Below are 27,515 nucleotides of genomic sequence, written 5' to 3'. Positions count from 1 at the left end.
CAATGTGGCTCTCTTAGCACTGACCCCCTCTAGAGGATTAAAACTGAACCTTTCCTTCTTAATACAATCATACTGCATAGCCTCACAAAGTATTTTAAGAGAGTCTGCACCTCTCTCAGTGTAAAATAGAAGAAAGAAAATAGTGAGCTTAAAACAACTATGCAAATTCAGGGTTTTTAACATGCGTACATTTAACATGTTATAAAATATCTTCATGCAACTATAATCCCTTACTCTAAAAGTATATTAGATATGCTCATTCACATACACGAACATATAGAAAGACTGTATATCTATCCTACGGATCTTCTCCTGACATGAAGGCAGATCATGATTAATTTGGAAAAGTTCAGAGTTATATGCTTTTCATACACAATTCTCACAGACTGAAAAACTACATTTTCTAACATTTTTTAATACAGGTTTGAAAATACAGCATTGCATTACATGGGTAATTGCAATATGCTGTATCCCTAATACAATTGTAGGCTAATATTCAAAACAAGGTTAAAAGCAATTAATTTGTTTTTGGTTAATTTCTAATTTTAGTCTATTTAAATTACTGCCAGAAAATCATTCAATCAGTCTATCTATCTATCTATCTATCTATCTATCTATCTGCATTTCTAATTATTTTCATTAATCACAATTTATATTTTTGGAAAGGGTTGTTGAAAAAAAAAAAATCACAATCGAGTTTTTTTTCTGCAAGTGTTGGTAGCTCGTGGGGTGTCTGATGTGGGGGGCTCGCCCTCTAAATAAACTTTGGAGTTCAGAGAAGGGGGGAAAGAGAAGACAGAGAGCTGAAGTCATCAGTTACCAAAGGAGCAAACGCTGAGAACAGGCAGAGATGGTGAATTGCTCAACCGTGAACCTGTGAGCCATCGCGATTACGCTGGATGTAACAGGGCGAGAGTTTCGGCGACTATTAACAAATAAAGCGGCAAAAGTATCACTGAAAGTTGTTGGAGATGGTGCAATGATGATGATGACGCGAGGACCGCCTTCATGTCAGGCTCAATAAATAAAGTTACCTTCACACCTGGATTTGCCTTGGTGGATCACAGAGAGGAATACAGTCAGCGGAACAGTCATTCAGGAGGAGAATCCAACTTTATCACCATGCCAGTTTAATTTGATTCCCCTCTCTTCCCCATCTTTACGTTTCGCTTACAGAGCGCTGGATGGAGAACTAACACGTTCATCGTTTCCATGGAATGAGTACCTCTCTCTGACGGATATCTCTCGGTGGCACTTATGTGGATTGCCTCCAGGATGTTACTGCCTAAACGGCCCAGATGCTCTTGGGCCATTGTAAATTCAGTTTCTCTCGCGTCTGAGCAGTGATGGGGCTTCAGCCCGCTTTAGGAATAACACATTGAGTGTTGCGCAGATCACAGTGCAACAAGTCACAGGTTGGTCGAGGACATTGATATTGACAAGACAAGCATCATTCCTCTGATTACTATGCAATTACAACTGATCTCCATTGTTTTGATCTTGCATTGTATGGAATACACAAACTGTCAGCATCACGCCTCCAGGCACCGGCTACACAAACGTAAGTTCCGCGCGCTGCTCGTTTTATGCTTTACGCACACCTGCACCGTGACTTAAACTGTCTTTTTTTATTATTTATTTTGAACATGTGTGCGCATGACTTTTTAGAGCTGATATATTTTTAAAACATTTTGTTTTTATTTTTTAAGAGAATGGAAAAGTAAACTTATTGTTTTTAGTATAACATTCAAAAGAATTTGCTTATGACTGTAGAGTGCAAATTAGGCAACTATGAGAAACTGATCAAGCCATAGACAATTTAGGAAACTGTGTTATTATTATGAGAATGAAAGTTCTTTAATGCGATTTTTGTTTATCATTTCACAAAAAAGAAGCGCATTTAAAAATAAAAATAAAAAAAATCTTCCCTGTTTTTTGGCAATAATCCTTATACATACTTGCATATAAAGTAGCTAAATATTATTAGCTAGGTACATGACAAGAATGATTTTTTTTAGAACAAATAACTGACTCACTACAGCAGGGGCGTAGATTGCGGGGGGATGGGGGGGAGGTTACCCGCATTTTACCTCTATTTTATATGCAAATAGACACGTAATTATTATACTTTAGTTGCTACTCCTCTCCACTGTAGTACAGCATTGATGGTCTGTCCAATTTCTTGTTTGGATCGCTCTCTAGTGGCCACTACATTAGGCAGAAGCCCCTTCTGGATCTGCTTTTTAGCGCCTTTTCCACTCAGAACAGACTCGTTCAAATTTCCAGATCCTGTTGGGAAGTAATTATTGGGCTAATATAAAATATGAGTTGCTATATGGTTACACTTTCCATTACAGTGTCCGTGTTACAAAAATGACATGAATATTAGGTTATAAATTATAATAGCAAGTAACTGCAACAATGTGTCATTACAAGGTGCCTCCGAAAATAGTAACACATTACGTTCTTTATGACTCATTATAATTACACTTAATTGTAACATTAATGATAACATTAACATTAATGGTAAGTATGAAAGTTGTAAACAATTTATAAAGGTTTATTGAACAAGTAACATGATAAAATAGCTCAAATTATTGAAAAGGGCCATCTTCCAACTTGGCTAGCACTTAATGGGAGAGTGAGATAAACTTAATCTATGGAGATTTGCCTGTGAAAGTGATGTGTGACCAACTCTAGAACTGTTCCATCTAGAACTAGAACTTGTGTGTGATTTTTTATTTTAATAAGTGAACGTCTAATCTACAATTATTAGTGAAGGGGCATGATTAGAATGAACGCATAAACATGTGGTCCATATTAGTCAATGATGAAGCCAATTTGATGTAAAAAAAAAAAAGAAAAAAAAATGAATTGTTGTGAGGGAGCCACAAAAATGGCATCAGGACTATGGGACACTTATTTAAACTAACTCTTTCCTTCACTATACTATAGAAACAAATTATATTAAGGATTTCAGAATATGAAACCACTGACCATATTTTCTTTTGAAAAAAGCTGATGCCAGAATTGGTCAGGGTATTGTATCTAATCATCCCTCTGACAGCTAATTAGTTCAATACACATCCCTCAGATTTCATTTAAAAAAGGGAGGAATTTTAGGTTGTTGTTCAAGAGCAGAATCGTTTAATTCATCCCATCATAATTTTGACCAGAATAGTTGTTGCAAAATATGAGCTGAAGTATGCAGGGTGATCAGTGTGTATGCGCAGTTAGTCCATTGGTGGTTGTAGAGTGTATAAGGATGGCAGACACTGTGACCCATGTCAGGAAAGTGTGACAAACTTTCAAGACTGTTGACTGCCATCAGTCTGTTCGTATGCTCCAACCATGATCAGATGCTGCTAATTAGAGACTTTGAAACTCCAATGATGGACAGAAATCTGGGTGAATGACCATGAATAATTTATCAGTTTACAGCGAGTGACCAAACGTTCGCCTGACCTCAAACATTTCCAGTATTCTGTGTGTGTGTGTCTGTCTCTGTGTTGACAACTGTAAGCCACAGGGCTTTGATTTACATGCAATATAGACACATTTTTCTTGCCAAATTGATTTATAACATGGATATCTGGTGTGTGTGTGTGTGTGTGTGTGTGTGTGTGTGTGTGTGTGTGTGTGTGTGTGTGTGTGTGTGTGGGCAGGTTTATGTGGTTTACGAGGACTTTTTTTTAGGTTACAAACTGGTAATTACAAGGGTATTATGCTATAAATGTGGTTTATGAGGACATTTCTAGTGTCCCCATAATTCAAATCGCTTATAAAACATACTAAATGATGTTTTATTGAAAATGTAAAAATGCAGAAAGTTTTTTGTGAGGGTTAGGTTTATGGGTAGGGTTACGGTTAAGGGATAGAATCTATAGTTTGTACAGTATAAAAATCATTATGTCTGTGGAGAGTCCTCATAATTATAGCTGCACCAACATGTGTGTGTGTGTTTGTGTGTGTGTGTGTGTGTGTGTGTGTGATCATATGTTTGATTTGTAAGCCATTGGTTAGAGAGTGGTGTGTTTTTAAAGTCAGACTAAGCATGTTGCATAGATTTTGGTGTTGATGTGTGTGTAGTTGTAGTATACACTGTACTGGGTCACAGGGGACATTCAAGGTGAAGTCACTATTACATTTTTAAAAAGTCTTTACAAAACAAGCCCCACACAGCTTCGTCATTGGCAGTGTGTTCCGTTTTTATTGTTATAACTAATTTCCTTGTGAACAAAGTCACGGCTGTTTAGCTTTTAATAAATCATCTTTGCTCAAATTGCTTGTGTGTGGCCTCCCCACATTGTAAATATCACTGGAAATTAATTATGTCGACATGCCTCACCGACTCAGATCACAAGTCTTTGGTCACAAAGCAAACACTGCTGTTTAATTTATATATCTGACATTTTGTTATTTAATTACATTTTAACTGTGCCACTTTAACCGATAGATTCTGGGAATACTTGTTTTTGCTGTCATCAAGTTTGAACCGTGGCAAAGCGATTTCAAATGTTCGGATTTCAGGAGTGCTCGTGCGGTTGTTATGCAAGTCGACCCAGGGGTTGTGGCAGTACAAGGGCAGGCAGAATTCCTCTGTGTAAAGAGTTCTGTGAATTAGAGAGCTTTGGCAGGAACACATGTGGGCAAATGGACAGCAGTTGTAAAGATTGCTTAGATATGTCAAACAGAATATCCTTGATCTATGGCAATCTGGCGGCTAAGAGTGAACTTTGGGAATCAGGAGAGGGAAATAGGAAAATCAACAATGATGCCCTAGCCCAGTTCAGTAGTATGGAATGTAAGAGGGGAAAGAGCAGGTTGAAAACAGCTCTTCATTTTCTAGCTAGCTAGCTACTAACTAACTTTGCTATTGGCTGTAGATAATATCCTTCCAATCCATTTAATTTCTGATTAAACTTCAGTGAAAGTAAGATTTTTTTTTTTTTTACTCTTAAAAAGTTGCCTAACAACGCCTTCATCCAGATGCCATAAGACCGGGTCAGTCCCATCTTAAATCCAGAGCCTTAAACCATCTGCAACTGACCTGTGAGAGACACCTGGAACCAACTGACTTCAATTAGAGATGCTCCCTGTGGAAGCCAAGGAGCACCTTCCATTTTCTAAACTGCACAGTTTAGTGAGGTACTACACTGTACTTTACAGTATTATGTGATTAGATCAGTGAATGTATGTTCTCTTTACCATTACTGTGAACTTGATCACTTCTGACTTCTTCAGTTCTCAAGCCAAAACAATGAGGCCATGGTGCATAGATATTATTCACAATCCCTGAAGCAAAAACTGGAACTCTGAAGGAAAACTTACTTTTTAATCTCTTTGTAAGGCCTTTTTCTTAGGCCACATCCACACTAATCCATTTTCGTTTTCAGTTTCATGTGAACGTCACGTCACATAATTGTTTTCCAAAGCATGCTGGAATGGAGGTTTTCGGGTGTTGAAAAAAGGCATTCTAGTATGGGTGAGGGTTGTAAAGGTAGCTAAATCAATGCATGTTCATCAAATGAAAAAGTATTAGTGTGGACTTGGCCTTAGAAACACAACATATCTGTTAGGAACCGTTCACACTGGATTCCTTTTTGTGCCTGTCTCTGCCATTTTCAATTGTTTTCTATGTAAGCTTGCACAAGATGGACCTATCTTTGACCGTTGCACCATGTCTCACTGTTTTTTTTTTTTTTTCAGTGTCTCATGCAGGAGCATCACATTTTTAAGATGCTGTGTCATGTTTAAGAGAAAATGTCTTGAGGCACACATGTTTTTTTATTTGTTGCGATGAGTATTGCTTTTTTTTAGCACAGGAACACGTATGGTCTGAATGGCTACATACTCTGTTATCCAGTTGCTCAGTCCAAAATGTTCTTAGGTTGTACAACAGGGCAGTGGTCAAGTTCATAATTTAAGGGTAAATCTTACTGTTAAAGGAGTCCATGGAGTGAGAGTGTTTTCTAAATATGTCACAAGGATGTTGAGAAAACTCTTCAACATGCATTTGTTGTGAGCCACATCAGCACGTATTCTCGTTTGGAGATCTCCGGCAGAGACGAGTTGATTCTGTCTGGGTCTTTGTCACAGTGAGGCCCCTCTGTTTGCGCACTTATGCACACAAAGGCTACTGTGCTGCCGTTCGCGTGCAAACCCCGGTATGCAGCGTGTCTCTGTTGATTAGTTTCTCTGCCAGGATAATCCACAGATGACTGTGCTTCCTGTCGTGTTTATTATTACACTACATTATGGTCACTGTTTTAGCCTTAATTGATGGTTCTGTTCTTTCCTCAGTGAACCTGGAACTGTTTAGTTGTACCCACCATTCCTGTATGCTCTTATAAATGTTGAGAATGTCCAAAGGCATGCCAAGTATGTTTTGAAGGTGTTATTATAATGTTAGAGGTACTGGCAGAAAAAAAGCTATGTTTTTCTTTCCTACTTTCATGTATATACAAAAAAGATTTGGGATCCCACACTCTACATTCAGGCATTTTAGCATTTCTCGAAATGTGAGATTGTAGTGACAATTTTACATTTATTCATATGGCTTATTGTGCATTTAGGCCATACATTTTGTCAGTATGTGTGTTTCCTCAGAATCAAATCCATGACCTTAATGTTGTCGGTGCAATGCTCTACCAACTGAGCTAGAGGTACATGAAACTTTAATGCAAATTTTGCAGTTGTGTATAGAAAAGCAACAGTTTACCTATCACTGTTGCTTGTAAAGGAAAGGCCTGGACTGACAGTACTCCAGAAAAAAATTGTATGACTTATATTACAGTATGTGTAATTTATAATTCCACAAATCTTTAGATTTTCATTGAGGCGGTTCTTTATTCTTTGATCAACAATATGCTCGGGCTCTCTTTGATCCTGATGCAAAAATCTTTATATCGCAGAGGGTTCGGGGGTGAGCTCCCAGGGATGCCAGGGAGGCTGTCAGACCTGCTCGGTTTACAATGGCTGCCTGACGTGCAAACCCAAGCTTTTCATTCACCTGGAGAGGGACGGCATGAGACAGATCGGAGTATGCCTGGCCTCCTGCCCCAATGGTTTCTACGGCACCCGTTCCCCCGACAGAAACGACTGCATAAGTAAGACACATGCTATTTCCACAATATGATATTTCCACTACAAAGTACTTTATGTCTTATTTACAGTAATAAAGCTATGGGTATTGACATGAATACTAAAGCATCCTTCTCTCAGCTTATGCAACATGTTAAAGTGTGCGTAATCTGTCTTCCAGAGTGTGGGTCAGAGTGTGACTCGTGCTTTAACAGGAACTTCTGCCTGCGCTGCAGAGCGGGCTCGTACTTGCACAAGGGCAAGTGTCAGGAGAGCTGTCCAGATGGGCTGGTGCCCAGTGACACCAAGAAGGAGTGTGTCCCTGGTGAGTAGCCAGTTTACAGAAATGGTCTACCAGTATTGTTTTGTTTTTTTCTGTGATTTCTTTCCACTTCTAGTAAACTATGGCTACATTCACACAGATAGTGTTTGGGATTGACTGTATTTATTAGGGTTGGGTAAAAATATTGATTTCCGATTAATTGCTTTCTTCATGAGAATGATCAGTTCTTAAAATCCCAAGATAAGTCTTTTTCTATTTGTGCAACTCTTTACAATGCAAGGAAGTCACTCGCACATGCGACCAAATTTCGAGCTATGCGACTAAAATATCTGTGTTTGACACTGGCTGGTAAAACTTTAGATTTCACTTGCCAATGATAGAGTAGTATAGTGGCTAAGAAGCACAGAGAACCTTTTATTGCATGTAGAGAGTAAAAGTTTGGTTTCACTTGTTCTGTGCAATGTATGTCCAAAAATTATATCCATAAAAAAAATTGTTCTCTAAAACGGGACTGACAACCATATTCCGCTGCTGTGTGAACTGAGCCTAAATTAGTCTGGTATTGAGTTTACTGTCAACTGATGGTGTGTTTGCACTGGCTATACAGCATGTCCAGCGGACTGCGACTCCTGTCAGAACAGTAACACTTGTACAAGGTGTGCACCGGGATGCTACCTCCTGCATGGGCAATGTTACCACGTCTGCCCAGAGGAGTTTGAGTCCAATGACCAGATTATGGAGTGCATCGCAACAGGTTAGTGCTATCACATACACTTGCCGTAGAGATTCAATGCTGTATTTTTGAGTAGCTTTCTCTGACTCATTCTGCTCTTAACGTTTCTGTTTCAGTAAACTGTGAAGTAAGCGACTGGAGTGAGTGGGGCCCCTGCTCACGTTCAGGGAAAACCTGCGGCTTCAAATGGGGCGAAGAAACACGGACCCGGAAGGTCATACAAAATCCCACTTCTAAGGGGAGCCCATGCCCCCCAACATCTGAAAAGAGGGAATGCTTTGTTAAAAGAAGAAGATGTAAGTGGTAGTTTAATATTTAAAGTTTTAGAACAAAACCCTAACTCTAATTATGAGCAATAATAACAGAGATGCTTGCCTTAGAATGCACCCCTAATTATGGGTCACCTCAAGTAACTGGTAGGCTGTTACCCATTTTCCACTTTATTAGTACCAAATCATTGGCTATGCCCATTTTATCTTATAAAATTGCTTGTTTTGTATCGTCTTGAAATGTAATCATAAATGTATGAGCCAGAAATATTTTCCAACCAATGCAAAACAAATACATGGAGCAGATTCAAGGAGTTCAGCGTTTTTAGCTTAACCATATTTGGACAGTGTTTTGATTGTTTATTTGTGTAGTGGTATTTGTGGGACATTACTGCTTTATGACAGACAGCAGGCCAACTCGATGCCCCATTGCTCTCCACCTCATAAACACTCAGGGCCTCAGCACAGAGACGAGAACAGAGAGGGGAATAAAGGGGTGTGGAGACTTAAAAAGACGTGAGCTAAGTTCTCCAACTTCAGAGAACAATGAAATGGCTTAATCACGCACATGAACCCAAAAGCCACATGTAACTCTTACATCTCAGCACCTGGTATGATCTATGATTTTGCAGAGTAGGACTGCATGTTCCTGGATCAACATCCTTGCTGGTCCTGGAACAAAATTCCAATCACCCAATTAGATTTTAAGGTTAAAAGCATACTTCACCGAAAAATGAAAATTTTTCCATCATTTACTCACCCACATGGTGTTTCAAACACAGTACTGACTTACTTCCAATTGTGGAAAACAAACAATGTTTTCCAAAACTACAGATGTAATTTTTAGGTGAAATGTCCCTTTTAGTTTATGGTTAATGTTAAGTTGGTATGTTATGGTTATGGTTAAGTTTAAGTCACTAATTAAAAAAAATTATAATAATAATACTTGTTGCACTTTAATCTGTTTTGAATACTATTCTGATGCTAGTGAAACTTTGTAATATGGCACTTTTTCGTACCACTGTCTCCTTAAGATGATTCGCTTATGTTTTCCTCTTTTGTAAGTCGCTTTGGATAAAAGTGTCTGCCAAATGAATAAATGTAAATGTAATGTCAGGCTTATAGCTGGGGTTGGTTCTTGACCAACATTTTTATCAATTTTTCAACATTTTTATCATCAATTTCTTTTGATTTCCTCTGAATAGTTTACCCAAAAATGAACAGACTGAAACAAAATTTAAATTCAATCAGTCAAATCAAATTATTAATCAACTCACGTAAACTCAACTCGATTCTTTAGCATCTTGTACGTAATGACATCATGACACAGAAGTTTCATTTTTGGGTGAGCTATTCTTTAAAGGGGTCAAGAAATGCTCTTTTTTTATTGTTTTATTATCTTCCCTGAGGTCCACTGATAATGCTAGTGAAGTTGTTTTTCACCAAAACAGTCATATTTTAATAATATATGATCAATATCCACCCTGTTTTTTGCTCTCTTATTAAATGCTCGGTTTTGGCCTCAGCTCCTCCTTTAAATGTCAACGTAAATGTCACTGTTCTGATTGGCTAACATTGTGCAGTCCCTCAAATACAGCCATATTTGAAATTCAATCGGAAGAGAATTGAACAATATGAGCAACCCCACAATATTATAAAAATACATTTCAGGATTTACACATAACGCACATCCAACACATTGCATCCGAATATATTAAACTGTTCATCTCAAGCACAACTGGATGTGAGAGGCGTGTTGCGTCAAAAGCAATAGAACTCATTATAATCAATGATGCTGTCTACCATGGAAGCGTCCGTTGCACTAAACAGTAAACAGATCTCCCATTCTATTTTGCGCTGGTACTACTACTGCCAACAACAACACAAATAAACGGTTTAGAAAGTTCATGTCAATGCACCCGGTGTAGACATCCTCAAGCCATTGCCGCGCGTCAACAAATGTGCCCGGTGTAGGTTTCAGCACCATAAACTATCAAACAGTCATGACATTTGAAATGCTCATGAATGGAACTGTTTACTTACATTTTTGATTGGGTCCAATAGTGGTTTTAACTGCCCCATCCATCAATGACAATTCCTTTGCAAAGCTTGAATCGTTTTATGACTGGTTCACAAGCAATCCACTCTGAAATACACTGAAGACACATTCACATGACGCACATTGCTAGTCCAAAGCACAATGAAAACGCACACATCCAGTTTCCAAAATCATCCTGTACTGAGGTGCACATCGCCAGAAACGCATCAAAATGGTTAAAGACGTCATTTAGTGTGTATTTAAATACACCAACAATTAAAAATAGCACAGATGGGCGAAAGAACAATATGTTGAGCAGTTTGTGCACACAACAACAAATGGCAGCAGCTGTATGTAACCAAATGGCTTAAAACTGTGTTGTAATTTGACACCGCATCTTTTAAAAGTGAAGCCAGAGACATGACAACAGTCAAAGGCATCTGTGTAGTCCATGTTTATATACAAAAATAATTTAGAATAGTCGAGATGGGTCCCATTTGGTGTTTAGGAATAGTTAGTCCACACTAGACTATACTGTTTGCCCTGCTTTCTCTCTCTCTGTTTATGGCCTGAGCCACAGTGCCAGTGGGCGGGGCCAAGGGTGCAATGATGTAAAGTAGGCGTTGATGCTGTTGCCGTAGAGGCGGTCATGAATCAATGAGTACCCCTAGTGATGTAGGGAAGTCGTGGAAGTAGAGAACGAGATGTTTTGGCAGCTTGGTTTCAATAAATGCTTTTATTGCATTGGGGATAAAGTTTTGAATTCTGAAAATTACAGTAGGTTTTATAGTAGAAAGACCTCTTATATTTCAAAATATCAAGGAAATTTTATTCTTCATGAAGTGACCCCTTTAAATAGTTAAGGTTAGGGATGCGGATAGTTTCTATGACAGGAATGTTGATCCATGACCATCAATATAACTGTAATATAACTGTGGCCTGCTTCTCCCTGCTAAAAAGACCAACTTAACCAGCATGCAGTTCCGATGCTGGTCTAGGTTGGTTTATGCTGGCTAGTGCTGGTCTTGCTGGTTGACCAGCATGGTCGTTCTGATGAAGCTGGTTGAGCTAGTTTTGAAAGCCTGGTGGGACACCAGCACACTAGCATCCCATGCTGGGGGACCAGCACCCAAAACACAACATAAGCTGGTGACCAGCAATGCTGGTCTTTTCAGCAGGGCTAACATGTAAGAAAAACTGTTTTGTGCCAACAAAGACTCTGTTGCATAAATCTAAGCTTGGAGTCAGTGTAATGTTGATCTGCCATGGCCATGGCTGAGGGTGTGTTTTACACACTGCAGGCTCGGTTATCAACCTCACCCCCACTTGTGATTACCCAGCTGCCCCAACTCCTGGAACATTAACTGAGCACTAATTATATGCCGGGGCTCTGTCCCGTCCGTGTTTATGTTCTACATACACCAGTAGGGTCAGTGGTCTGACCCCCGCCAGCTCAAAGTAATCCCAAACTGCCCTCTGACACTGATACATCCTCCCCCCGCCTCCCGCACCATTGTTGCCCCAGCCAAATCCCTCTCTGTTCTTCTCCCCTTACTTGTAATTTGTTTATCTTACGTGTTCTCCCTCTGACTCCTCCTGACCTTTTCCTTACACAGCTTGTTTGAATGCAGCGTGGCACCCTGTTCTTTATTCTCAGGCAGCACAGAACTCTCACAAATTCTACCTGTTGTCCGAGCCTGTACAACTATTCTTACTGTACCCATTCTACGTCATGGGTTTGTTCATGAGCATAGGAACCATTTGTAAAATTGGACATATTAATGCAGTCTTAGAAAAATAATGATTATTTTTCAAAAACTGGGGTGCACAAAGGGGTACCCTTTTTTACATTTACAGAAAAGAACTGTGGTGGTACCATGGTATAGAGATGGTATCCAAAGGTAATACCATGGTATTTTGATATACCTGTACTATGGCACTGGATGATTACTATATTCCTGTACTCTAATGTTTCCACGATACCTTCCTGTTAAGGCGTTTAGAAGAATTCCATGGTACTACCATGGTACAAGTCTTTCAATCTTTGTATAATCATGGTACGATTTTCAAAACCAACATAGTAAAACCGTGTTAGTGTATGCATGGAAGTCAAAATGCATTTTTAGAGGTGCTTGCATCACTATTGCTATTGCTCACACATAGGCTTAGGGATTCGAACAAAATGAGAAATGCTGTAATTTTCCTAAGTGATTAGTCTTATAATTTCACCTAGCAGACAATAAAATGGGTAAAAAATCACATAGGGACCCGAGTCATATTTAGCGACCAGAATATCCAAACTGGTCTCATAGAATCATGTTACTACTTACATTTAAAAAAAATAAAAATGAATTTAAAAAAATGTACGTGCCTCGTTGTATGTATAGCTGCAGTTTCCTGGTGACATAAACACTAGAGGCTCTACAACAACAATACCTTTTATTCAGTTTCACACATCACAAGTAAAACGTCAGATTATCAGTTCATAAATGCCAACTTTTCAATACATTTTAACATTTCAATCAATGTAATCAATTACATTTAGCTCAATTTATAAAATGTGGCCCTTGCTATGAAAAAGACAGGGGTACGAGTCCAGTAGAGCACGCGAGCTGACACCTGAGCTGAAAATTTCATAGAAGCACCACAAAATGATCTGATTGCTTCAGCAATTGTTTTTTCATTTCATACTTTCTTTTATTACACTATTGGTCAGGTTTAGGTTTAAGGTTTATGTTAGGGAAGTAGGTTGGTTTTGTTAAATACAAATTTGATAGTGCATTACCTTAAAAATCTGTTTGGGAGGACATTTAACTCGCTTTTAGCACAACACAGTGGATATTTCACCTCGGAACTGCTATGATATGTGTTTGGAGCCATTTAAAATCAATTTGCAAAAATGTCACCAGTCATATTATTTTCATGAGATGAGACTTGGAGATGGGCTCTATGACTTGAGCTAGTAAGCAACCACCCATAATACCCTAGCAACCACTTAGCAATGCCCTAGCAACCACCCCTTTAGCATCATGGTGGCAAGTTTTACTATGGCAAGCACCACTACATTTTTGAAAGTGTAATTTATAGGTTTAATGCAAGAGCAGAGTCTGGCTTTCAACCAGCACTGTTTTTTGCGTGTGTGTAGTTCAATCACCAACTGAACTTTCAGCCTCTGTGTGTAGTCCTGCTTGCCTTTGCCCTGCACACTAGCACCAACCTCCCTAAGGGAGAGCAGCCATACTGGGCCTTCAAAGCCCAGGCATTCCTCCTGTGGGACGAGCCAGAGCCCTTAATCCCTGCCTGGCTCCTGCCAAAAGCCCCCGGATGACCCCCTCCACCCCACCCCCTGGGCTCATTAATGAAATTGTGCCCCACTGCGCCCGCCATCATGTTCCGTTTCAACCAATTTCACGTTGTTGTCTTACCACACCTATAGGCTCGGATGATTTGCTCCATCAGGGTTAATTTTGAAGTATTTCACATTTTATTGCCTGTGCAACTGTTACGCCCCCCACTATTCCATCTGGCTTGACATAATTTCTACCCTCTCATTTCCCTCCTCTTCTAAGATCTCTTTAGTTTCTCCCCTCTCAACCACTCTTTCAAGAATAATGCATAATCATAGCCAGATGACCCCTCATTTTGCCTATGTTGAAACATCTAGATAGACACAACTGAGAAGTTGAAGTCATTCCAAACTCGCAAGTTCCGTTCCAAGCTTGCAACATATCTCAAACGAGTACGGAACAGCAATCCATTGATTCGGCCAGTTCGTTGATAGCAAAAATGATGAATGTGCTTATTTTTAGGGGTAGTTAGTGCACCTGTAAACTTGTGTTCGGAGCCAACTTTAAATGGGTTTCTCTTTGTTTCCATCAGAGCAGCTAAAGAAACAACCCATAAGAAAGAAAAATAACAAAGGAGATCTCTTTAATGTCTCAATTGTTTCTCCTAGACAGCAATTAAATGAAATGGAGAACAAACAGGAACAAATTGCAAGTCTTCTGCTTTTCAGATTTCTCTCCTGAGAAAAGACCTCATTAATCTCACATGTGTCTCCTCTAAAGATTCAGAAGAGATCTTAACAATGTCTAAAACTGCTCAGATTTGGCTGGATACTGCACCAAAAGTCTGCAATCAAAAGTCAGAGATTTCAAAATGAACCCAAAACATTTCTCATCAAATTTGTCTGAGCAATGCTGTCCACAATAATGTTACGGCTCTGTACTCATACTGTATGGCAACAATTATCTCATTGTGTCTATTTTTATTTCTCTAAAGGAATTTTAGGAAAAACATCTGAGACTAAATCAATACTTAAATTCAACATAACCGAGAACTCCTTCAAGGGGATAGTTCACTCACAAGTGAAAATTCTGTCATTATTTACTTCCTTATCATTTTGTTCCAAACCTGTATTACTTTCTTTCTTCCGTAGACACAAAAGGAGATTTTATTTTATGGGAAAAAAGATGCAAATTGGCTATAACTTTACACAGAAAAGGTTAGTAAGTAATTGTATCACACTAAAATCATGTTTACATGCATAACAATTGGCCCCAATCTATTTTAAGTGCTTCACTGTAATTTTTATTTATTTATTTTATTTTTTTGCTTGTTGGGCAAGTCAAAATAAATTTTTGTGGTGATCAATATTATGCCACAAATGCTGTCGATTGAGCTTAATTTGTATTGAACCCGGAATATTCCTTTAATTGTCCTAAAATTAGACAGATGCTCAAAAGATGTGTTCCAAACTAGAGGAAACTGCTGGATCAAAATCTTCACTTGACCGTTTATTAAGAAAGCTCATAGACTTCCAGCTCTGAAAGGGTGGCAGTAAACATATCCATAATAATCGCAACAGCACTCTAGTCTTGTTGCGCCTTGGTTTGTAGGAAAGTCAGAGGATTATGACTAATCCATTGATCTCCAAATCGTTACGACAAAGAAAACAGTGTGCGCAGAGGGAACTTCCTGTGTTTAAAGAGACAGGATAGTGAGAGGGGAGGTGATGACAGTGAGTGGTGGGGATGGGAGGGAAATCTGTGAGTATGCGCATGTGTATGTTTTGATCGGTCAGACACCCCTCATGAGTCAGCCCGTTCAGAATACATTGTGCAATCACAACAGGCTCGAGCCCGTGGGAGGTGTGGAGGGGGTTTTCTCTCCATCCCCCTAATTTCAGTCACAAAACAAGAGAGATGGAGAGCAGCCATCGTGCCTCCTCACTGATCAGGTTATATATATACACATATATATATATATATATATATATATATATATATATATATATATATATATATATATACAGTGGTGTGAAAAAGTGTTTGCCCCCTTCCTGATTTCTTATTTTTTTGCATGTTTGTCACACTTAAATGTTTCAGATCATCAAAGAAGTTTAAATATTAGCCAAAGATAACACAAGTAAACACAAAATGCAGTTTTTAAATGAAGGTTGTTATTATTAAGGGAAAACAAAATCCAAACCTACATGGCCCTGTGTGAAAAAGTGTTTGCCCCACCTGTTAAAACATAACTTAACTGTGGTTTATCACACCTGAGTTCAATTTCTCTAGCCACACCCAGACCTGATTACTGCCACACCTGTTCTCAATCAAGAAATCACTTAAATAGGACCTGCCTGACAAAGTGAAGTAGACCAAAAGATCTTCAAAAGCTAGACATCATGCCGAGATCCAAAGAAATTCAGGAACAAATGAGAAAGAAAGTAATTGAGATCTATCAGTCTGGAAAAGGTTATAAAGCCATTTCTAAAGCTTTGGGACTCCAGAGAACCACAGTGAGAGCCATTATCCACAAATGGCGAAAACATGAAACAGTGGTGAACCTTCCCAGGAGTGGCCGGCCGACCAAAATTACCCCAAGAGCGCAGCGACGACTCATCCAAGAGGTTACAAAAGACCCCACAACAACATCCAAAGAACTGCAGGCCTCACTTGCCTCAGTTAAGGTCAGTGTTCATGACTCCACCATAAGAAAGAGACTGGGCAAAAATGGCCTGCATGGCAGAGTTCCAAGATGAAAACCACTGCTGAGCAAAAAGAACATTAAGGCTCGTCTCATATTTGCCAGAAAACATCTTGATGATCCCCAAGACTTTTGGGAAAATACTCTGTGGACTGACGAGACAAAAATTGAACTTTTTGAAGGTGTGTGTCCCATTTCATCTGGCGTAAAAGTAACACCTCATTTCAGAAAAAGAACATCATACCAACAGTAAAATATGGTGGTGGTAGTGTGATGGTCTGGGGCTGTTTTGCTGCTTCAGGCCCTGGAAGACTTGCTGTGATAAATGGAACCATGAATTCTGCTGTCTACCAAAAAATCCTGAAGGAGAATGTCCGGCCATCTGTTTGTGACCTCAAGCTGAAGCGAACTTGGGTTCTGCAGCAGGACAATGATCCAAAACACACCAGCAAGTCCACCTCTGAATGGCTGAAGAAAAACAAAATTAAGACTGGAGTGGCCTAGTCAAAGTCCTGACATGAATCCTATTGAGATGCTGTGGCATGACCTTAAAAAGGCAGTTCATGCTCGAAAACCCTCCAATGTGGCTGAATTACAACAATTCTGCAAAGATGAGTGGGCCAAAATTCCTCCACAGCGCTGTAAAAGACTCATTGCAAGTTATTGCAAACGCTTGATTGCAGTTTTTGCTGCTAAGGGTGGCCCAACCAGTTATTAGGTTTAGGGGGCAATCACTTTTTCACACAGGGCCATGTAGGTTTGGATTTAGTTTTCCCTTAATAATAGCAACCTTCATTTAAAAACTGCATTTTGTGTTTACTTGTGTTATCTTTGACTAATATTTAAACTTGTTTGATGATCTGAAACATTTAAGTGTGACAAACATGCAAAAAAATAAGAAATCAGGAAGGGGGCAAACACTTTTTCACACCACTGTATATATATATATATATATATGTATATATAATATATATTATTATTATTATTATTATTATTATATATGTAATGTTTGCATATATTTGGCCATTAAGGTTTTTTATATTGTGGCATTATTTTCATTGTCTTTTCATCCCCCTATTCTCATTACCGCACTGCAAAATAAAAGGTCATAATAATTATTCTCATTAATGCAAAAAATAAAAAATTTGAAAATATATATAAATTATTAAAATTGTACAGTTTTTATACTAGGACTGTCAAGCAATTTATATTTTTAATCAAATTGTGTGCAGATTAATCAAATTAATTGCAACCAATCGCATATATCAATATTTACAGGGGAAGGCCCCCATTTAAAGATAATTTAGCATATAATAATTAAAATAATTATATAATTAATAAATAATAAATATTATAATGCACATAATTCAAATACATAGAGTATGGCAGCAGATAAGTAAAGCATTTAGATTTTTGAAAGTGACTTTAAATTCAAAATATTGTTTGTATTATTTTCATATCATTGAACATAACCCTATTACTGGACTATGTACTCATGCGTCAGATGGATGCACTTGGTTGCATCACGTCTCACTAGTTTTCAGCATCTCTTGTCATAAGCGCTGTGTTTTTAGGACACTGACAAGTTACATATTGTTTAAAACTTTAAAACATTAGCTTTTAGATCCCTGCATTCTGTTGTGCTCAGTCCAGCTGTCTTTGAGCAAAAGAGCATGCAGTCTGAGAAAGGCTTTGCTGCTTGCTCTCATTGATTTGACAAGGTGTGTTGCTTGTACAGCCTGGAGTTGTGCTGACAGCCCCTTACTGCCACAGATTAACAAAAGCATCAAATTGGTACATCAAGCTTGAGTTGCTCAGATTATTGGAACATTTCTTATTACAGAATTTATTTACATCTTGGCAGCATAATTAATTGCATTAATTCATTTAATGCTTTGTTTTCATATGCACTAAATTAAGGTGATGCTACACAGTAGTACTCTGTTTGGTACTGCTTTTTATTTTTGCTGATTTTTAAAAAAATTGTAATCAGGGCCATAACCAGGGTTTGAAAATCAGTGAGGTCCAGGGTGGGATGCCAAGAATTGTACCAAAATACAATTGGTTTACCAGTGACGCTGTGAAACATCAGCTACTAAAATTAATGAAACAGCATAGCCTTCATCATGGCCAGTGTTTGCATATTTGACATACTGTATTTCATAATGTCTGTACTACAGATAGTGCACTAGTGTAGTGTGCTACTGTTTTTGTATATTTCAGATAATGTCATGATGATCATTAGGGCCTTATTAAGACTCTTTAGTGCTTCTAGGCATGGATTTTTCTAATAGAAGATATGAGGTTTGTTTACTTCAGTGACTCATGTGCTATTTTCCATGTTTTCTAAAGTCATACAATTGCTGGAACGAACCAAAATTGTGAAACTGTTACCTTTGAGATACAAAACTTTCTTCCTCCAGGGGGCGCTTGACGGCTAAGAAAAATCAAATCCTCCATTGATCCACATTCAAATCTCAGGCTGTTTTTATATCTAATTAGAGACATTTTTACACTTGAAAGTAATTTTTAATTGAAAACGATAATTGCAGTGATTCATACTGTGGCTGGAATCCCCCCGCAGCTATATGAATACAGTCATTTCTCATCATAAACGACTGTGATTATTCCATCCTAACCAGCGCTGAGAAAAGTAACAGGTGCTGCTTTAGCATCGGTCTGGACCTCTGGACAGTAATTTACAGGCAATTAATGAAATTAAATTTTTTTGTTGATCTGTTGATGGAAATCCGCCACTGCAGTATCTATACAATAATTTATCATCCAGTGATAATAAATGACTGTTATTAGTCCATCCTAACCTAAACTGTCTGGTATGAACTGAACTAAGGCAATTAAATCGCGTGTTATTCAGTTGTATATAGCTTAAAAAAAAAAAAAATTAAATATGAAAAATGTCACGAGGTCCGGACCTCAGTGACCTCATAGCTGGTTATGCCCATGATTGTAATACAGTAAAAAAAAAAAGACTGTTATGGTAATGAGAATCTTCATTGAAAACAATGGGAGTAGTAAAAGTAAAATATTTGACCATGTAACGGTTATGAGAATTGGGGGGTTAAATGTGCTTAAGTATCCTGAAAATGAGGCCACAATGCAAAAAACATTTAATGGTCCTAAATGTAGGCTTATTTTTCTTTATGCAATATATAATTACTTTTTTATTTTTTTTTTATTTGGCTCAAATATGACCAGGGAATTTTCATTACATGCTTCGTGAAAATCACCCAATACAACCATGGCTGCGGTGGCCTCCTATTGCTCTTGCTGGACCCCAGGAATGTGTGGGTCAGTGTGGGCTGCAGCGGGCAGGGACTCACGCTCCCCCAGCACCAGAGAGAGCAAAGAGCAGCTGGCTGATTAATAGAGCCAGCGTAGGGGGGTGGGGGTAGAGGCGGGGGAGAGGTGGCTGTCCACCTCAGCATTTTTCCAATCCTCATTCGTGCCCCACTCAATCACCGATAAGCCCCTGACAATAATGGAAATTGGCTTGCTGTGAGCATTGAGCAACAGGAGATAACAAAATATTAACAGAATTTTTATTTTATGGCTTTCTATTTTTGACAAGCCCCATCAATAAAGAAGAGTTCTGTTCTGGTAAAGGCCTAAAAAAGCAAGACAAGTTTATCCGTTAGCTTATTCTGGTGTCAAATATTCAGCTGGGTGGCTTCACCTTGCCTGCTCAGCTTGACAGTTTCATTTGTAAGAGACATACAGTACGCTAATTGCGGGAACAATATATTCCAGATGATGGATGACCCCACCTGAGTAACCTTTGTGATGTCCAGGCCTGGAAAAATCATGGAAATTAATAAAAACTTTAAAAGTTATGGAAATATATATAGTTAATATAACTTTTTCTGGTTATGTTAAGCTTTCAAATTTTTCAAATTTCAGCAACAAGAAATTGCTATTCAGGAGTGCAATCTCTATTAAATGATTTTAATAAAACATCCTTATCCAGTAATCATGAACATTTACATTTATATTTATTCATTTGGCAGACGCTTTTATCCAAAGCGACTTACAAAAGAGGAAAACATAAGTGAATCATCTTAAAGAGACAGTGGTACGAAAACGTGCCATATTACAAAGTTTCACTAGCATCAGAATAGTCTTCAAAACAGAATAAAGTGCAACAAGAATATATATATATATATATATATCTATATATATTGTTTTATTTATTTATTATTTTTTTTTTTTATTTATAAAAAACAAAAAAATTCCTTTTATATTAGTGACTGGTTAAGTGCTCATGGAAAAGATGTGTTTTTAGTCATTTTTTGAAGACAGAAAGTGAGTCAGCTTCACGGATGGTGTTGGGAAGGTCATTCCACCAACGTGGTATGATGAAGCCGAAAGTCCGGGAAAGTGTTTTGGTGCCTCTTTGTGTTGGTACAACAAGGCGACGTTCCTTAGCTGACCGCAGGCTTCTAGTGGGCACGTAGCTGAACGACTGAAAACTCATGGAAATTTATCGGTCAAAAGGTTTGGGAACCCTGAAACTAATCAATCATCACTTGATAGTTTGAAAGATGGAAAAATGTGTTGGACAACGTTGTTGTACAAGACTGTCATCTTGTGGTTGACCAGAATACAACCATCATATAACACACCAGATGGTTCTGCTGTTTCACAACTCTAGACGGCTCTTGTAATTCATTCAACCTGGAAGGATTTCTCCCAAGCAAAACAGCAGAAGTGTAAGAACAGTGGTCATCTTTGGTTGAATGAGCAATGCCATCTGGAACCTGAGAGAGATGAGGGAATATGGGGAAATCACTAAGCCTGATTAATAGAATGATTGAACAAGCCTGCATGGAAAATACATCAGCACAGTAGCCTGCCAAATTCTGACTGTTTAGTGTGATTGATTTTTGGTAAAAGCGATATGTGTAATTCTTTCTATTGTGCGTTATACTGTAGTTTCTCCAATCCCAATTTAAAATGCAGAGACTGCTACACCTGTAAGTAATTAATTTGTAGGTTGACTTACAACAAAACTGTAAACACTCTGGCTCTTTGGTGGTATCAAACATTGCTTTATTTTTTTGAGCATCCAGACAAGCTGTTCACAGCAACATTGACTCAACAAACGGCACAAGTTTTGTCACAAAATATCTGACTGTAACTCCTAGAGCTTTCAAGGTATGTCCACCAAACTTGGCACAGACCTTCAGGCTGTTCTGACTCGGGTTGCTTTGATTTTCTAACTGGCCAGAATTACGTTTTTTGCACAACGAGTTATCAAAAATCCTTAAAATCCCTTAGACCTACATTGAAGTTGCTTTTTTTTTTTTAAGTGATTTTTATTTATTTTTGTTTTTTTATGACATTAAATGCAGAAAATGCCTCTATTAACTTTCAAATTTCACTGAAATAGGTGCCATTAAATTTATCACACCTGTCTCTGTAACACATCTAGGCTGGGTAAACAGCTGGGTAAATAATTTTTTCAGGCAGCGGTCAGATCAATCAGAAGAATTTCTGCCTGACAATCATTGCTCACATTCACAGGAAAGCCCATCCATGATGCAGAAATTACACACCACCTTTGAGCTATACTGTCATTTTAAAGGTATACATTTTCCTGGTAAACTTGTGTGGATGTTGCACTGACACCATGCAGTGTACTGCAGCATCACACAAAATGAAGTTCTCAGTTAGTGATGTCATTGTAAAAATGCTATTTTACACTCTGTTCGCAATACACTATTTGCAGTCGTTAGTCACTATTTTCCATGATTAACTAACTCTGTGAGTGACAGCGTCCATTTACAAGGGATAATTGAGATACAGCGAGTAACTTTTGTCTTACCATATGATCTCAATATCGCAGTGCTCATGAATGTGCGGCCAGCACCTCATGTAGAATATAGCAGCATTTTCTCAAAGACTGATATGACTAGTATTTATTTTATGCGAGTGTACATTGTTTTAAACATATTTTCAAAAACACTTTTCTACTATTACTATTCTTTTCTGTTTAAAAGTTTAACAATTAGCAATAAAAATAAAATAAAAAATAGAATACTGAGTGCAACTTAAACTGAATCACTGTGGATTACTGTAGGTTGCAAACTGAGTGTGGCATACGTATCCACAGCGAAAGCTCACACTCTTGCCATTTGTCCTTTCAGGTAAGCCAGGAAAAGGACAGCGGCGGGGAGAGAAGAAAAAACGCTTCAACCAGCAAGACAAAGAGAACGTTGGAGGTCGTCGAGAGAGGAAGCGAGAACGAGACAGAGAGAAGGAGACAAGCAATTGAGAGGACTCGGAAAGCAGGAACAAAACAGAGCACCGCTGTCGGAGGGACCAGAGTAGAGACCCTGGAACAGTATAGAGTCATAGTGCTCCTCATCGCTCCCCTGCCTTTCTTTCCCCTTTCAGTCCATGTCACCCCCTCACCCTCTTAACCCCTCGCCGAGGGGGTGTTGCTGCTACCTGTATAATTGAAACGTATACTGTATATGCACAAGAGAGAGGGGGCGCTTGTCATCCACACCATTGCAGACAGTGAGGACAACCCTGGAACTTCTCCTCTGAGAGGGCACCCTTCACCCCTTTGGGCCCGGTCTGGTGCTGGATTGAGGCTGAACTTAACAGAGTGGAGCGGGGCTTTCGAGAAAATGCAGTCCAATGATCAGATGATGTTCTGCCTGTGGAATGTTTTTTTTTTAAAGGGGGTCCAGGTACAATGCTGTATCATGGTTTGAATGTAGGTTTTTTTGAGACTTTATGTAGAGTTGTATAAACGTCTGTATTTTTTCGGCTGAATAAATTAAAAATGAGCATGCTTACTGCCATCATGGACATTGCCTGCCACCAAAGGCTGAGACTGCATGTTGATTGGTGTAAATGGACCAGACTAATGGACTAGCTTTCTTAATACTGGATAAGCAACAACACTCTTGCTGCAACATTTTATTAGCTTTTGTTCAGTTTCCTCTGAACAAAGTGTTGATTTTCCTGTCTATATAAACAGGATCTGAGCTTTCCATGAAGCCATCTGACCAGAAATCAAAAGCACCTGTATGTCAAATAAACAATACTGAGTTTGTACTTGTTTGTCATTTCTTGTCTCGATAGCAAACATAAATATACAGTAATTATTATTGATTAACACAACAGTAGAAGAGCTATTCACAGTTTTTCTGAGCATGATGATTCTGATTGCCTGTTTTCTGTTTCTGGTCTCAATAAGAAGCTATGTAAAAACTACCAAAATGAGCAATCCAGATGGAGAGCAACAACCATTTAATTATTAACTGGATTAAAAATAAATTTTAGGCTCAGCTTGTGCAGCTATTGGGTGTCATAACAACTCAAAGTTGTTAATGTTATACTGTAAACATAACTAACCTTTGACAAACGCTTCATGTCTTCTACCCACTAAGACGAGGAACTGACAAAAAATGGTCATCGCGGCTTTAAAGTGTTGACATTATGAAGCCAAATGCTTTTTGACAATTTTAACAAATGTAATACACTAGTCTAAACATCACATTATCTGCTAATAACATATGCCGATGTGAGTAAAAACACTGGAGACTGTTAATTGAAAACAGGTTGACACGTGTCGTTCAGAAAAATTGTGTATAAATCTTAGGTGATACACTTACAATATTTCAAGATACAAAGCTGTGATATTTTCCATGATTTGCAATTTATCCATTTTTAAGGACTATAAAATCTGAACTTAAATAGTATTGATACACACATAACAAAAGTTTCATATAACAAAAGCTCATCCACAATCATCTCTATACCTCATGCACACAACACACAGTAACCTATATTATTGTCAGTTTAATTTATCTGTAAATTTTGACTTTTTTCAATATCAAGCGGGTCTACTTTAAAATACTGTCAAAAGATTGCTAATTGTGTTAACACAGATATTAGACCTACCATTTGTTAAAAAAAAAAAACAACAACAACAAAAAAAAAAAAGAAAGAAAATCACAAAAAAGAACTCTGAATGTATTTTGACATCAACTCATGTTATATGCAGAGTAATAGATGAATGGATAGTTAAATAGATGTTTGCAAATCTCCTTTATCCAGCATAAAAATATTAATTTTGTAATTTGGCAACTTGTGAGTCACAATGTAATTGCAGTAATGCAAGCAATGTAAATTCCTTATTGGGGATTTTAACACATTGGCATCAATTACTGAATTGGTCAATTATTGCAGTTTAGAGTGAAATAATTGTATTTATGCATAAATATGATTTATGTGCCATCTGTTCAGAAAAAAATTAACACATTTGATGTTCTTTGAAAAGACGAACAGTGTTGATGAGCTAGGCTTGTATGAACAACGTGAAAGTATAGGCTAAATGAGAATGATTCACTCAGTTTGAGTCTGTAAAAGTTCTAACTGGTTATATATCAATTTATGGACGAAACTGATACCCTTTTGTGATGTGGTACCTACAGAGTTGTGTTAGCAAAGTTTGTAAGAACACAATTCGTACCACAGAGGGTTAACTGTTTGTTAGCATAACATATTTTAAAGCGTATCTATTTTCGTCTATTTTTATCTATTATCTCCACATTCACAACATTGGTTGAATATTTTATTTTGAAAAATTTACGACAACACAAATCACTAAAAAAACACAATCCATTGCAAGTTTCAGAAAGATATCCGCCAGTCCAGTAGGTGGCGATGACGATTATCAGATTAGTCCATAACAGCAATTACTTCCCCGCGAACAAGACAAATACAGACGGAAATCGCTCTGTACTGATAATTAATGTTTCACAGTAAAGAACATTTCACCGAATATTTTGCTTTTTTTATTTTATTTTATTTATTTATTTTTATATAGCTTGCAGCTCATATTTAAATGGATAAATCGTTAATTTAGGTACATTTAGTTAGCTGACAACTTTATTCTCTGCACTTTATCATCGAGATGGTTAGTTTCATGGAACTTTTTAATAAAAATAAAAAAAAATTGACTTTTATGATCGGATATTTTGATCAGAACCCTGTTTTAACGACAAGGAGCTCAAACAATCATGTCAGTGATAGGTGAGTTGGACTCGGTTGAATCCGCCACTGGTTTTCCCAATCAGTCCATTGATCAAAGTGAAAGGACGCTGACACTAGAAGAGATGGAGAAACTGAAGAATGACATGGTCTTGGTGTCAGACTTCAAGCAGCTGAAACTCGAAACAGAAGCTCAGAAAAACTGGGACTTGTTTTATAAAAGGAATACAACCAACTTTTTCAAAGACAGGCACTGGACCACCCGAGAGTTTGTTGAACTGAAAAACTGCAGAGAGGTAAAAGATCTTATATATAATATATATATATATATATATATATATATATATATATATATATATATATATATATATATTATTATTATTAATTTATTTTAAATTATTATTTATTTATTTATTTTTATTATTTATTCAGTCCGAAGGTCAGAAGTTGGTGTTGCTGGAGGCTGGCTGTGGAGTTGGGAACTGCATTTTCCCTCTGTTGGAAGAGGATCTCGACATTTTCATCTATGCCTGTGACTTCTCTCCACGAGCTGTTGAGTTTGTGAAGGTAAATAAATCAATAAATGTAAATATACATTTGCATCCTTATAAACACTTATCAACCATGCTCAAAGACATCAGGCATTCAAATGCTTTTTGTTTTGTTTGTATTTTGCAATAGCTCTGCCTCTATTAAAGGGGGTAGTTCACCAAAATTTTTCATTATCTTATTATTTACTCAATCCTCGCTGTATATGACTTTCTTTCTTCTCCTCAGTACACATACAAAAAATAATAATAATAAATTAGAAGAATATCTCAGCTCTGTAGGTGCATTCAGTGCAAGTGAATGGTGGCCAAAAAGTTTAAGCTCCAAAAGGGACATAAAGGCAGCATAAAAGGAATCCATATGATTACAGCGGTTAAATTTGTGTCTTCAGAAGCAATATGATAGGTGTGGGTGAGAAACAGATCCATATTTAAATAATTTTGTGCAATAAATCTCCACTTTCACTTTCACATTCTTCTTTTGTTTTTGCCAATTCGCATTCTTCGTGCATACTACCTACTGGGAATTGAGGAGAATTTATGGTTGAATACTTAGAGATGAAATATTGATTTATTTCTCACCCACACTTATCATATCGTTTCAGAAGACATAGATTAAACCACAAAAGTCATATTGAATACTTTTATGCTGCCTTTATGTCCTTTTTGGAAGTTCAAAGTTCTGGCCACCATTCACTTGTGATTCTACGGAGATGAGATACTCTTCTAAAAATCTGTGTTTGTGTACAGCAGAAGAAAGAAAGTCATGCACATCTGGGATGGCATGAGGGTGGGTAAATGATGAGAAAATTTTCATTTTGGGGTGAACTATCCCTTTAATGATTATGCATCATTGTTGCAGCAAAATCCCTTGTACTGCACAGAGCGATGCCTTGCTTTTCAGTGTGACCTCACTAAGGATGATCTGCATGCTACCGTACAGGCAGACACAGTGGATGTAGCCACACTCATATTTGTTCTGTCTACAATTCACCCTGACAAGATGCAACAAGCCCTTGGAAACATTTTTAAGGTAATACTGATAAAGGTTTTAAACAAATTTAAGACGGGTTCAAGATTACCGCTTACTTTCAAAGTAAGTAAATGGTATGTTTACCATTTGATCTAACAGATATTAAAACCAGGAGGCATTGTCCTATTCAGAGACTATGGACTGTATGATCATGCCATGCTGAGATTTAAATCAGGCCACAAGCTGGGGGAGAATTTCTATGTGAGGCAGGATGGAACTCGTTCCTTTTTCTTCTCTAGAGGTTAGTTTAGCATTTGTCTGTTTTTGTCATCTGTGCTACTGCATTGAAGTTACTGCTCTATTTACATTAATTTTTCTTTCTCTCTTTCTGTTTTTGTAGAATACCTGGCAAGTTTGTTCCAGCAGGCAGGATTCGATGCTCTTGTTAACGAGTATGTCCTGAGAGAAACAGTGAATAAAAAAGAGGGTCTGTGTGTTCCCAGAGTGTTCCTGCAAAGTAAATTCAGAAAACCCTCATAACCTCTGAGATAAACAAGCCATATTTTGTTT

At 37.8% G+C, this 27,515-nt stretch overlaps 2 protein-coding genes across 3 annotated transcripts in view; both read left to right on the top strand.

The window, feature by feature from the left end:
- The first annotated feature begins 839 nt into the window (after positions 1 to 839).
- Positions 840 to 23,471, top strand: LOC127453487 (R-spondin-3-like). Its single transcript, XM_051719890.1, has 6 exons — positions 840 to 1,561; positions 6,915 to 7,109; positions 7,265 to 7,408; positions 7,974 to 8,120; positions 8,216 to 8,395; positions 22,562 to 23,471. The coding sequence occupies exons 1-6, from the start codon at positions 1,468 to 1,470 to the stop codon at positions 22,687 to 22,689; spliced, it is 888 nt and encodes a 295-aa protein (XP_051575850.1). The 5' UTR covers positions 840 to 1,467; the 3' UTR covers positions 22,690 to 23,471.
- Positions 23,472 to 25,148: 1,677 nt separating this feature from the next.
- LOC127453488 (tRNA N(3)-methylcytidine methyltransferase METTL6-like) overlaps positions 25,149 to 27,515 on the top strand; it is a 2,665-nt gene continuing 298 nt past the window's right edge. The window contains exons 1-5 of one of the 2 annotated variants that reach the window (XM_051719893.1): positions 25,149 to 25,720; positions 25,857 to 25,991; positions 26,877 to 27,005; positions 27,105 to 27,246; positions 27,346 to 27,515. The exon at positions 27,346 to 27,515 is cut by the window's right edge and continues 298 nt beyond it. In XM_051719893.1, the coding sequence (XP_051575853.1) occupies positions 25,454 to 25,720; positions 25,857 to 25,991; positions 26,877 to 27,005; positions 27,105 to 27,246; positions 27,346 to 27,485 (813 nt within the window). In that variant the 5' untranslated portion in view covers positions 25,149 to 25,453 and the 3' untranslated portion in view covers positions 27,486 to 27,515. Of the gene's footprint in view, positions 25,721 to 25,856; positions 25,992 to 26,834; positions 27,006 to 27,104; positions 27,247 to 27,345 lie in introns of both variants that reach the window. The other variant, XM_051719892.1, reaches the window with a different exon arrangement.

Source organism: Myxocyprinus asiaticus, chromosome 15 (genome assembly GCF_019703515.2).
Source record: "Myxocyprinus asiaticus isolate MX2 ecotype Aquarium Trade chromosome 15, UBuf_Myxa_2, whole genome shotgun sequence".
NCBI classification, from domain to species: Eukaryota; Metazoa; Chordata; class Actinopteri; order Cypriniformes; family Catostomidae; genus Myxocyprinus; species Myxocyprinus asiaticus.
The sequence above is the reverse complement of the archived record's forward strand: the minus strand, read 5'-3'. Positions and strand labels throughout refer to the sequence as shown.

What these genes read in the sequence shown, in the direction of transcription:
- LOC127453487 (XM_051719890.1), top strand. Translation starts at nt 1,468, where the DNA reads ATGCAATTACAACTGATCTCCATTGTTTTGATCTTGCATTGTATGGAA. An exon ending in CAGGCACCGGCTACACAAAC is followed by an intron (nt 1,562 to 6,914) that starts GTAAGTTCCGCG and finishes TTTATATCGCAG; the next exon opens with AGGGTTCGGGGGTGAGCTCC. An exon ending in CAAGAAGGAGTGTGTCCCTG is followed by an intron (nt 7,409 to 7,973) that starts GTGAGTAGCCAG and finishes CTGGCTATACAG; the next exon opens with CATGTCCAGCGGACTGCGAC.